Below are 10,309 nucleotides of genomic sequence, written 5' to 3'. Positions count from 1 at the left end.
AGCGTGCTCTGAAGGCCAAGTTCGCTGAGCAGAAGGCTGCTTACTATGAGAGCATGATGCAATAAGCTGAACAATTGAGTGAGGTTCATTCTGTTTGTTGAGATACATTTATTAACAAAGCTGATTTATGAGATAAACATCACAAAACGAGTGACTGGATCCTTTAGAGATCCAAACAGCAGAAAATAATGAGTCCGAAGTAGTATAGTGGTTAAGTATTTCCGCCTGTCACGCGGACGACCGGGGTTCGATTCCCCGCTTCGGAGATTTCTTTTTCACTATGGAATGTTGGATCCTAACAAACAGTTCAATTACTGTTTGTTGCAACTGAGCTATTTAAACTACTGACCGGATACCGTGAACAAATCGGATGCAGTATCTTTTTCCCCAAAGAACGCTTTCTAATCTTTTGCATGTAATAATAATTAGTCATATAGCTTATTGAGGCTCTGTTATTTACATGCTGTTTCTGGAATCGCGAACTACGACTCAAGTACGAAGTACAAACCAACGGATAATGTGGTAAATCAAAAGCAAAGAAATTACCTCCAACAACAAAGCGATATCCATCCAGTCGTAGTGTTTCGATATACGAGATTTTATTGAATCCATAATTCACAAATCCTTCATAGAATTGTGTAATAGAATCATTTCGATACACAATCACATAAGGTTCTTGATATGGATTCTTCCAACATGTAATATTGTAATAAGATTTCACATTATTCTTTCGTTTATCAGAGATCCACTTCCAAGGAACATACAACTATCAATGAAATAAGTTAAAGAAACATACATGAGTAAAGAGATGCTTCTTCATATAAGAACACTTTCCTTTTGTTTGACACTGGATAAGCTCTTTCATGGTGAATGGAATACGATGAATAACACTACTTGTAAGAATAGACATCGATTGATACGAATTAACTTGTTCATCAAGGGTTCCATTGAAGATATCCCAACCAGTATGGAAAAATGCAGGAATAATAACAGCTGTTCGAGGATCCGATTGAATCTCAAGTGGAAGTGATAAGATAGCTTCATAAGACTTCTCTATATGTAAAAAAAGTAACTCGACTGTACCACTCATCCACATATCCATATCTAATACGGCAAAATGGTTCGTTCGGACATGTCGAATTCCCAGATTCCGAAGAATATTAATAGGATAATTGTCATAAAAGAAAGCACCTTTCCTAACAACATATGTGATGATTTGAATTCGATTTCGACAAAGAATGGACGAATTCTCTTGTTTTAAGAATGATCGGAAGGGTATTACTTCCTTTTCCTTTAAATGCATAACAAAGACAATTGGACTATGGATGATGGAAAAGAAACTAGAATACCCATTCCAACGACTAGCAAAAATGGGCATAATAAAATCACGATTCTTGCTTCCTGTAGTCACTAGGGTGACATCAAACTTGGAATCATCAAATTCTACAGCTATACATCAAAATGAGTTGAGGATCCCACATTCCATTTTTGATATTTTTCTTGACGCTGAGCAGTTTTTGTATTCAAAAATAACAACGCCATCCTCTTTGTTATGCTTTGGCTTCTTGATCCCTGATTGAGATGCAAGTTTCAATTCAGAAATGGTCTTAGGATACGAAATAGACAGATTCTTCGTTGGAATCCCATAAGAAGAAGCGTCCATTGTATCACTATCTATAATAGATCCGCCCATCTTTATAATAAGATCTTCAACAGAAAAATCACTCTGAAATGGTTCTATCCTCATTAATCAACCATCATTCAAACGATTAGCATCCAGCGCTTGACAACGTATTGAACCACTATTTGAAACCTTCTGAACACGAATCCGGGATGATAACTGAGCATCAAAATCCTAGTAATAAAAATAATATATTAATAAGTACAAAGATTCCAGTGTGTTTAACACGGCTCTCCAAGAGAATGTAACAACTAAATATTATACCCTCAGAAGTCAGTACAGAACTATTCCTAGAACTACAGTAGTTCCAGGAGAATAGTTTTTCATGTTTCAAACACTCTCTATTCGGAGAAAACAGAAATAGAAAAGATTATCAAATTAGGTATGAATATTCACATTCCAGTATTTTCTATTATTCTCGAATACGGTAATGAGATGACAGCCTGCCGCATTGGGTCACCGAAAGACGAAAACTGGAAAGCAGAGAATAACAAAAATGAATTCAAAGAGATCAAATCAAGCATCAAAGAGAGAACTCATTGGTGTAATCTTCATAGAGTCATTTTGAGAATAGGATGATGATGATCGCATTGCTTTGGAGAGATCTCGCTTACTTTTGGAACAGGAAAATGAGAATCGTCTTCTCGAACTACGAAATAAGATGTCTTCTTTGAAGAGTGTTCGTCTTTTTGTATTAATTAATGTCTAGATCGCTGTAGATATTGATGGTGAAGTTAAACAGCAGAATCGGTATCTTGATGGAATGGTAGGACTGTACATGTTTTGTTATTGATAGGGGAATGATATGTCGAATGTGGCAAATGGAATGCAGAAGGCGCTAAATAAAGTGAGTAAGTTGCTTTCTAATGCTGATCAACCTACTCTTATTGTCATTATTCTTGGAATTGTACTGGTATTTATTGTGATATGGAAGCTATTTACTCGAAAGTAATATGTTTGACTCCAAACAAGTATATTCCTTCTTTCCCTTTTTCGTTTGATTCCGTTTGTTCTTTCGGTACACTTTGGCATTATCTGTGGCTACTGGTATCTTTGGAGTAGGTACTTCAACTTCGGTAGTCTTATCTCCACTACAATCACAATTATATACAATTAATACTCTTTAAATATGTTTTTAAATGCACGAACAGGTCCGTTCCGTGACTTGGGAGTTGGAGCAACAGGAGCTGATTTAATTGGTTCAGCCTGACGTGGAATCACTCCTGAAACTATAAATGATGATTGCATAGAAATAGAACCTCGTAGAAGCGACCGTAAGGAGGATTGGGCATCAGTTGGTGGCTTATTGGCTCCCTTATTTGTTTCTTCTTCAGAAGAATCATCCGATGAGCTACTAGATGAGCCGTCAGACGAACTATCTGAATCTTCAGAGTCAGACGAACTATCTGAATCTTCAGACAATGATGAATCCACTTTTTCAATCACCCTTGCTTTGGACTCTATCGTAGTTTTGATCTCAGAAGTAGTTACTTTTGTGGAAGACTCATCATCACTTGATGATTCACCGTCAGATTCTGAGAAGACTGTCGTATTATCGAGCTTCTTTTCAGCTTCTGATTCCTTTTCAGATTTTACAGGAACTATATTTTCTTCCTTGTCACGATCTGTTCCTGATTCTGAGGAAGATGAGGAAGATGAATCAGACGAACTTGATGAATCGGACCAACCCTCCGAATCAAAGGTTACTACAAAGGGCTTCGGTGTATCATTTTCTTTACTTGTATTTTCAGCTTCTGCTGTCTCCACTTCAGTAGTTACCTTCTTTTCAGTTTCTGCCTCCTCCATTGGAACAGCTACCGTCTCCTCAACTCCATTCTCTTTCTTCACCTCATCTCCATTGTCCTTTGAAGTGATATCACTATTGGATGTAACTTCTGTAATAGTAGGGTGAACAACTGTTGTCTCACTCTTTCCAATAGGAGATGAGTGAATATCTTCCTTTATTCTCTGAAAATTATTCTAGTAATCAATACAAACCTTTTCAGGCTCTCGAACAATATCAGAAAGCGACTCTCGCTTACACGACTCCACAAGACCACTAGTCAAAGCTACCGATCATCTTCTATTTCAACTAGTACACTGATCGATGGATTCACACGGAGAAAAGTAATAATGATCAACAGATGGTAGAACCGGCATATCTAGAGAAACGAAATAGTGTCGACTCTATCATATCATTCAGTAATATTGTTGCAAACATCATTATCGGAAAACTCAACAGCTACAAGAATATCGTCAGGACCCATTCCATCAGCCGATACAACATGCCTATAGGCTTAGATAATGTACCGAATACCAACAATAAGACTAACTGATGCAAAGCACTCATCACCACCTCCCGCATAGTTTGATAGCTGGAGTCAATGGGAAACAAGAAATGAGATAACTCACCACTCCTTAATGCATACGACCCTTTGGCAAGGAGCATGAGAATTCAAATGAACGGTAATACTCTACGAAATTGACATCAACATCCTCTCAAATAGTGATTAGCATTTTATTATAGTGGAAACAATAACCATATCCAGATTCGACAATAAACACCTGTTATTGTTCTTAAAACTACTTAGTTCATTTATGGACCTATCCAAAACGAAAGCAACCATTCCTCTCCTTCTCTTCCTTCAAAACTGTTTCTATTCATTGAATTCATTCATTATCTATGGGAAGAAGCACTTTGAAACAGTAACACCAAAGAAATCATCCAGAGAAAGAAGTACCAACCAAGGGACCACAATTGAACTAGGGAGGGAGAAATGCCCAGATTTCCGTATTACCTTCTCTTATTTAACCACCCATTTTGGTAGTTCTGTCCCATTTCAACCCACGGGGATTCCAGGAACTTTCTTCAACAACCAAAAAAGCCTTTCCAGAACTCTGAATCATATCTCTTAAGTTGCAATGAGTGTTCCTACTGGTAAGTTGATGCAGTGAGGTATTTATTTCTTACCATTTGTAGAAACTAGAGTGATCACGAACTTTGGAGACACATGTATTGACAGAGACGTGAAGAAGGGTCAATTGGTTCTTGCTGACGGTACTGTATTTGAAGGGTATGTGTATACGTCGTTTTTGGTAAGAAGTCAGATATTCGTTTGGAGAAGAAACATCTCGATCTGGAGAAGTCGTATTCAATACTGGAATGGTGGGATACCCTGAATCTCTAACCGATCCTTCTTATCGAGGACAGATTCTGGTTTTCACCTTCCCCATGGTGGGAAACTATGGTATTCCAGGTGATGAATTGGACGAATATGGTCTTCCTAAGTGGTTCGAATCGGATTCGATTCATGTTGCTGGAGTTATTGTTGCTGATTACTCGTTTGAATACAGTCATTGGGCTGCAAAGAAATCATTGAGTGAATGGTTGAAGGTATGTGTGTGTTTTGAGTGTTGTCCACACCTCAGTCAGGATCTGACAGTATAACCTGTCTGGTCTGTTACAGGAGTGGTAGAGAAATGTGGATTCGTCCTATTCCTCGTTTTGAGGGATATTGAATCCCTGAACTGTGTTTGAGTTGTCGGATGTTGCTTCGGCAGTCTCCACATCCGTCTTAGTTCCCGGTTCCATACTCACAATTTGTAGGAGAATCACATCCCTGCTCTGTATGGTATTGACACGCGAATGCTGACAAAGAAGATTCGTGAGACTGGAGTGATGCTAGGTAAGATCGAGTTCCCTGGTCAACATGTGGAGATCGAGGATCCGAATCTACGGAATCTGGTGGCTGAGGTATCGATTAAGAGTCCTCGTGTGTTCAATCAAGGAATGTCTCCTCGTGTGGTGGCTGTGGATTGTGGTATTAAAAATAATATCATTCGTTGTCTGTGTGCGAGACATGTTCAAGTCACAGTAGTTCCTTTTGACTATGACTTGAAGGCTCATCGTGATGAATATGATGGTATCTTCCTGAGTAATGGTCCTGGTAATCCTGAGATGGCACAAGCTACCATTGAGCAACTGAAATGGGCTATCACGACAGATATTCCGATCTTTGGTATCTGTCTTGGTAATCAGTTGTTGGCTTTGGCTGCTGGAGCTCAAACATACAAAATGAAGTTTGGAAATCGAGCAGCGAATGTCCCTTGTGTGGATCTACTTACTGGCAACTGTTTTATCACCTCTCAGAATCATGGTTTTGCTGTTGATGAGAAGACATTGCCTGAGGATTGGCAACCTCTCTTCTTCAATGCAAATGACTATTCAAATGAAGGTATTGTTCATCGTACTAAGAAAATCTTCTCTTCTCAATTCCATCCTGAAGCTTGTGCTGGTCCTTTGGATACTCGATTCCTCTTTGATCGATTTGTGAACAACATTCGTGGATATGAATCACCACTCAACCAGCCTCTGAATACCAACTTCTTCCGACTCCAGAAGTACCGAAAGGTACTGATTCTGGGTTCAGGAGGTTTGAGTATCGGTCAGGCAGGAGAATTTGATTACAGCGGATCACAAGCTATCAAAGCAATGCGTGAAGAAGGATTGGAAGTAGTACTTATGAATCCAAACATCGCAACTGTTCAAACCAGTAAGAATCTAGCCAATAAGGTGTACTTCCTACCTGTTACGGCAGATTTTGTGAAGCGTGTGTTGGATAAGGAACATCCTGACTGTCTTCTGGTATCGATGGGAGGTCAGACTGCTCTGAATGTGGGTATCAGTCTGTATGAATCAGGTGAACTGACTCGTCGTCATGTTCATGTGTTGGGAACTCCTATCAAGACAGTTATTGATACTGAGGACCGTGAGTTGTTCAAGGAACGTTTGGATGAGATCAATGAGAAACTTGCTCTGTCTTATCCTGCAACCACTGTGGAGGAGGCGATTGAAGTGGCTGAGAAGATTGGATACCCTGTATTGGTGCGTTCGGCTTTTGCTCTGGGAGGTTTGGGTTCTGGTTTTGCTGAGACTCGTGAGGAGTTGGTGGAGTTGGTATCTCGTTCGTTCACTTGCAGCGAGCAGTTGCTCATTGATAAGGATCTACGTGGTTGGAAGGAGATCGAATATGAAGTGGTGCGTGATTGCTATGACAACTGTGTGACTGTGTGTAACATGGAGAACTTCGATCCTTTGGGTATTCACACAGGTGATTCGATTGTAGTGGCTCCGTCACAAACTCTGAATAACCGTGAATATATGATGCTTCGTGATACAGCTATTAAGGTAGTCCGTCATTTGGGAGTGATTGGTGAATGTAACATTCAGTATGCTTTGAATCCTGATAGTGAGGAATACTGTATCATTGAAGTGAATGCCAGACTATCTCGTTCCTCAGCTCTGGCATCAAAAGCCACTGGATATCCTTTGGCTTATGTAGCAGCGAAACTGGCTCTGGGTAACAATTTGATTCAGATCAGTAATCGTGTGACTGGAACTACGACTGCTTGTTTCGAGCCATCTCTGGATTACTGTGTAGTGAAGGTGCCTCGTTGGGATCTGAAGAAGTTCCACCGTGTGTCTCCTCTTTTAGGATCCTGTATGAAGTCTGTAGGAGAGGTTATGTCGATTGGTCGTCGATTTGAAGAAGCATTACAGAAAGCGGTTCGTATGGTGAATCCATTAGTACAAGGATTTGATCTGCCTGATACAGACTGGTCAGAAGAACAGTATTTACAATTATTACGTCATCCTGATGATCGACGTATTCATGCCATTGCTTTGGCTCTAGAACGTGGTTATAGTGTTCAGAGAGTTCATGATATTACAAAGATTGATAACTGGTTCCTTTACAAACTGGATCACATTCATCAAACACGTGTTTGGCTAAGAGGACGATGTCTGAAGGATCTGACAACAGATCGTATGAAGACACTCAAGTGTCTTGGCTTCAGTGATATGCAAATTGGTATGTTACTGGATTTCTCTGAAGAGGAGAAAGGTCATATGCTAACACGTCGTGAGAAAGAATCATTGGTTCGAGATCTTCGTAAGAAGGAAGGAGTACTTCCTGTGGTGAAACAAGTGGATACACTGGCTGCAGAGTTCCCAGCAATGACAAACTATTTGTATGTGACATACAGTGGCTGTGAGCATGACATCACTTTTAATGATCATGGTGTCATGGTACTGGGTTGTGGTCCTTATGCTATTGGCTCCTCAGTAGAGTTTGATTGGGCTGCTGTATCTTGTGTACGTGCTTTAAAAGAATCAGGAAAGAAGACTATTGTGGTGAATTTCAATCCTGAGACAGTTTCAACAGACTATGATGAGAGTGATCGTTTGTACTTTGAAGAGTTGTCATTAGAGCGTATTCTGGATATTTATGAAGTTGAGAAATCTGAAGGTGTTATTATCAGTGTGGGAGGTCAGATTCCTAACAATCTCTCACTTCCTCTTGCTCACAATAATGTGAGAATCTTTGGAACTTCACCTGCCATGATTGAATGTGCTGAGGATCGAAGTAAGTTTAGTAATCTCTTGGACAGTCTGGGGATTGATCAGCCTGAGTGGATGCCTGTAACTTCAGCAGCAAAGGCTTTTGAGTTTGTGGATCAAGTCGGCTATCCTGTATTGGTGCGACCTTCCTTTGTCTTAAGTGGAGCTGCAATGAGTGTTTGCATGAACAATGATCAATTGACTCAGTGTCTGGGTCGAGCTGCAATGATTAGTTCAGACTATCCTGTGGTTGTGAGTAAATTCATTCTTGGAGCGAAGGAGATCGAATTTGATGCAGTGGCTGATGAGGGTGAGATCATTAACTATGCCATCTCTGAACACATTGAAAATGCAGGTGTTCATTCAGGTGATGCCACTCTGTTGTTACCAAGTATGAAACTGTACACAGAAACAGAGCGTCGAATTCGACAGATTGCACGTGCTGTGGCGAAGTCTCTTCAGATCACAGGTCCTTTCAACATTCAATTGTTAGCAAAGAACAATGATGTGAAAGTGATTGAATGCAATCTGCGAGCTTCACGTACATTCCCGTTCATTTCGAAGACATTTGATTTCAACTTCATTGAGTTGGCTACTCGTGTGATGGTAGGTCTCCCATACAAGAGAGGAAACATTGTATTGCGGGATCTGAATTATGTCGGTTGTAAGGCACCTATGTTCTCATTCACACGTTTGAGTGGTGCCGATCCTACGACAGGAGTAGAAATGGCATCTACTGGAGAAGTGGCTTGTTATGGTGAGACTGTGAGTGAAGCATTCTTGAAGGCTTTGTTGTCCACCAACTTCCATTTCCAATTCTTCTCAAAGGAAGATTCACGTCCTCGCAACTTCCTTATCAGTATTCCTGAGGATGACTTTAATCAGTTCAAAGAGGGACTGGAGTTGTTACAGAATATGAATATTCATTTCTTTGCAACCAAGGGAACCTTTGCTCGTTTGGAAGCATTCGGTATTCCAAAGGAACGTTTGCATCGTGTGTACAAAGAGAGTGAAGGAAAGAAGGAGGATCTGGCTGTGGACTATATACGTCACCAGACTATTCATCTGGCAATTGTAGTACCGAAGAACAATACAGAGCAAGCGATTACAGATGGATATAAGATTCGTCGTATGGCAGTGGATTTCAATGTCCCTCTGCTTGTGAATATCAAGTGTGCTATTGAGTTTGTGAGAGCCTTTGAGAAGTTGACAGTAGGATTGGAAGAGGAATCTAATGAATAGATACAGGGAGAAGAGTTCTTGAAGATTAAATGCATGCAGGAGTATTATGATGGTAATCAGTGAGAACATCGATCTTATTCATTTATTCTAGTTTCATAGAGTGTTTGTTAAGATTGAAACAAGTCAATTGAATGGATTAGGCTTTTCGAGTTCCTTACAGATGTCCTGTTCAATGGAGAGAGGAGAAGTGGTTGGACTATAACGCTTGGCAGGTTGACCATCTCTTCCAATAAGAAACTTGGTGAAGTTCCACTTGACTCTTCTATGAATCACTCAAGGTTCAAGAGAGAACGAGCCAAGGAACCCAGAGAGGGAGTGTTTTAGATATGAGAACACTTCATTGGTATTAGAGCCATTCACCTATTGGTTATAGGAGTCAAAGAGAGTCACATCACTCTTCGCCATCACAGGAAACGTAATCCCATACTGTTCTTTGACGAATTTCTGAATGTCCTCACTGGTTCCAGACTCCTGAGATAGGAATTGATTACAAGGAAAGGCAATCACTGTGAATCCCTTCTCTTTGTATTTCTCATAAAGTGTCTCTAACTCTTTGTATTGAGGAGTAAAACCACAGGATGAAGCAGTATTAACAATCAGAAGTACATTTCCCTTGAAGCGAGAGAAGGCACATGGATTTCCTGTGATACTATCTCTGAAGGAGAATCCTAGATACTACTCTTGAACAACAAAGTCAAAGATGGATTTCATCATAGTATGAATAGGTGGTTGTATCCCGAAGAAACTAGCTTCAGAGACTGAGGGATATTAACGAATTGAATCCTCCGTATTTGATAACAAACAATCACTTTCAACAGTTTTCACAAAAACTAGTCGATTATTCCTCAGCATCCTCCTTCTCATCCTCCTTGTCTTCCTTCTCGTCATCTTCCTCACCTTCCTTCTTCTCAGGAAGCAACTCCGAGTGTACGAAAGGCATCACACCTCCAGAAGCAATTGTGACGTTTCCAAGAAGAGCATTCAAC

General features: G+C 40.1%; 4 protein-coding genes across 4 annotated transcripts; 3 read left to right on the top strand and 1 right to left on the bottom strand.

The window, feature by feature from the left end:
* Positions 1-307: 307 nt before the first annotated feature.
* On the bottom strand, positions 308-820 carry JH06_4823 (glycosyltransferase-like protein large; the record flags this gene model as incomplete). The annotated part of the gene is made up of 2 exons (XM_014670112.1): positions 308-766; positions 797-820. The coding sequence occupies 2 exons, from the start codon at positions 818-820 to the stop codon at positions 308-310; spliced, it is 483 nt and encodes a 160-aa protein (XP_014525598.1).
* A 1,357-nt stretch (positions 821-2,177) lies between these two features.
* On the top strand, positions 2,178-2,633 carry JH06_4822 (hypothetical protein; the record flags this gene model as incomplete). The annotated part of the gene is made up of 4 exons (XM_014670111.1): positions 2,178-2,225; positions 2,256-2,360; positions 2,391-2,447; positions 2,478-2,633. 4 exons carry the CDS (start codon positions 2,178-2,180, stop codon positions 2,631-2,633), a joined length of 366 nt encoding a protein of 121 aa, XP_014525597.1.
* A 1,970-nt stretch (positions 2,634-4,603) lies between these two features.
* On the top strand, positions 4,604-5,129 carry JH06_4821 (carbamoyl phosphate synthase small subunit; the record flags this gene model as incomplete). Its single annotated transcript, XM_014670110.1, has 3 exons — positions 4,604-4,619; positions 4,662-4,755; positions 4,790-5,129. 3 exons carry the CDS (start codon positions 4,604-4,606, stop codon positions 5,127-5,129), a joined length of 450 nt encoding a protein of 149 aa, XP_014525596.1.
* Positions 5,130-5,327: 198 nt separating this feature from the next.
* Positions 5,328-9,323, top strand: JH06_4820 (carbamoyl phosphate synthase large subunit; the record flags this gene model as incomplete). The annotated part of the gene is made up of 1 exon (XM_014670109.1): positions 5,328-9,323. The coding sequence occupies one exon, from the start codon at positions 5,328-5,330 to the stop codon at positions 9,321-9,323; it is 3,996 nt and encodes a 1,331-aa protein (XP_014525595.1).
* Between the last annotated feature and the right edge of the window lie 986 nt (positions 9,324-10,309).

This window comes from Blastocystis sp. subtype 4 (assembly GCF_000743755.1).
Source record: "Blastocystis sp. subtype 4 strain WR1 chromosome Unknown seqid_0330, whole genome shotgun sequence".
Classification (NCBI taxonomy): domain Eukaryota; class Bigyra; order Opalinata; family Blastocystidae; genus Blastocystis; species Blastocystis sp. subtype 4.
The sequence above is the reverse complement of the archived record's forward strand: the minus strand, read 5'-3'. Positions and strand labels throughout refer to the sequence as shown.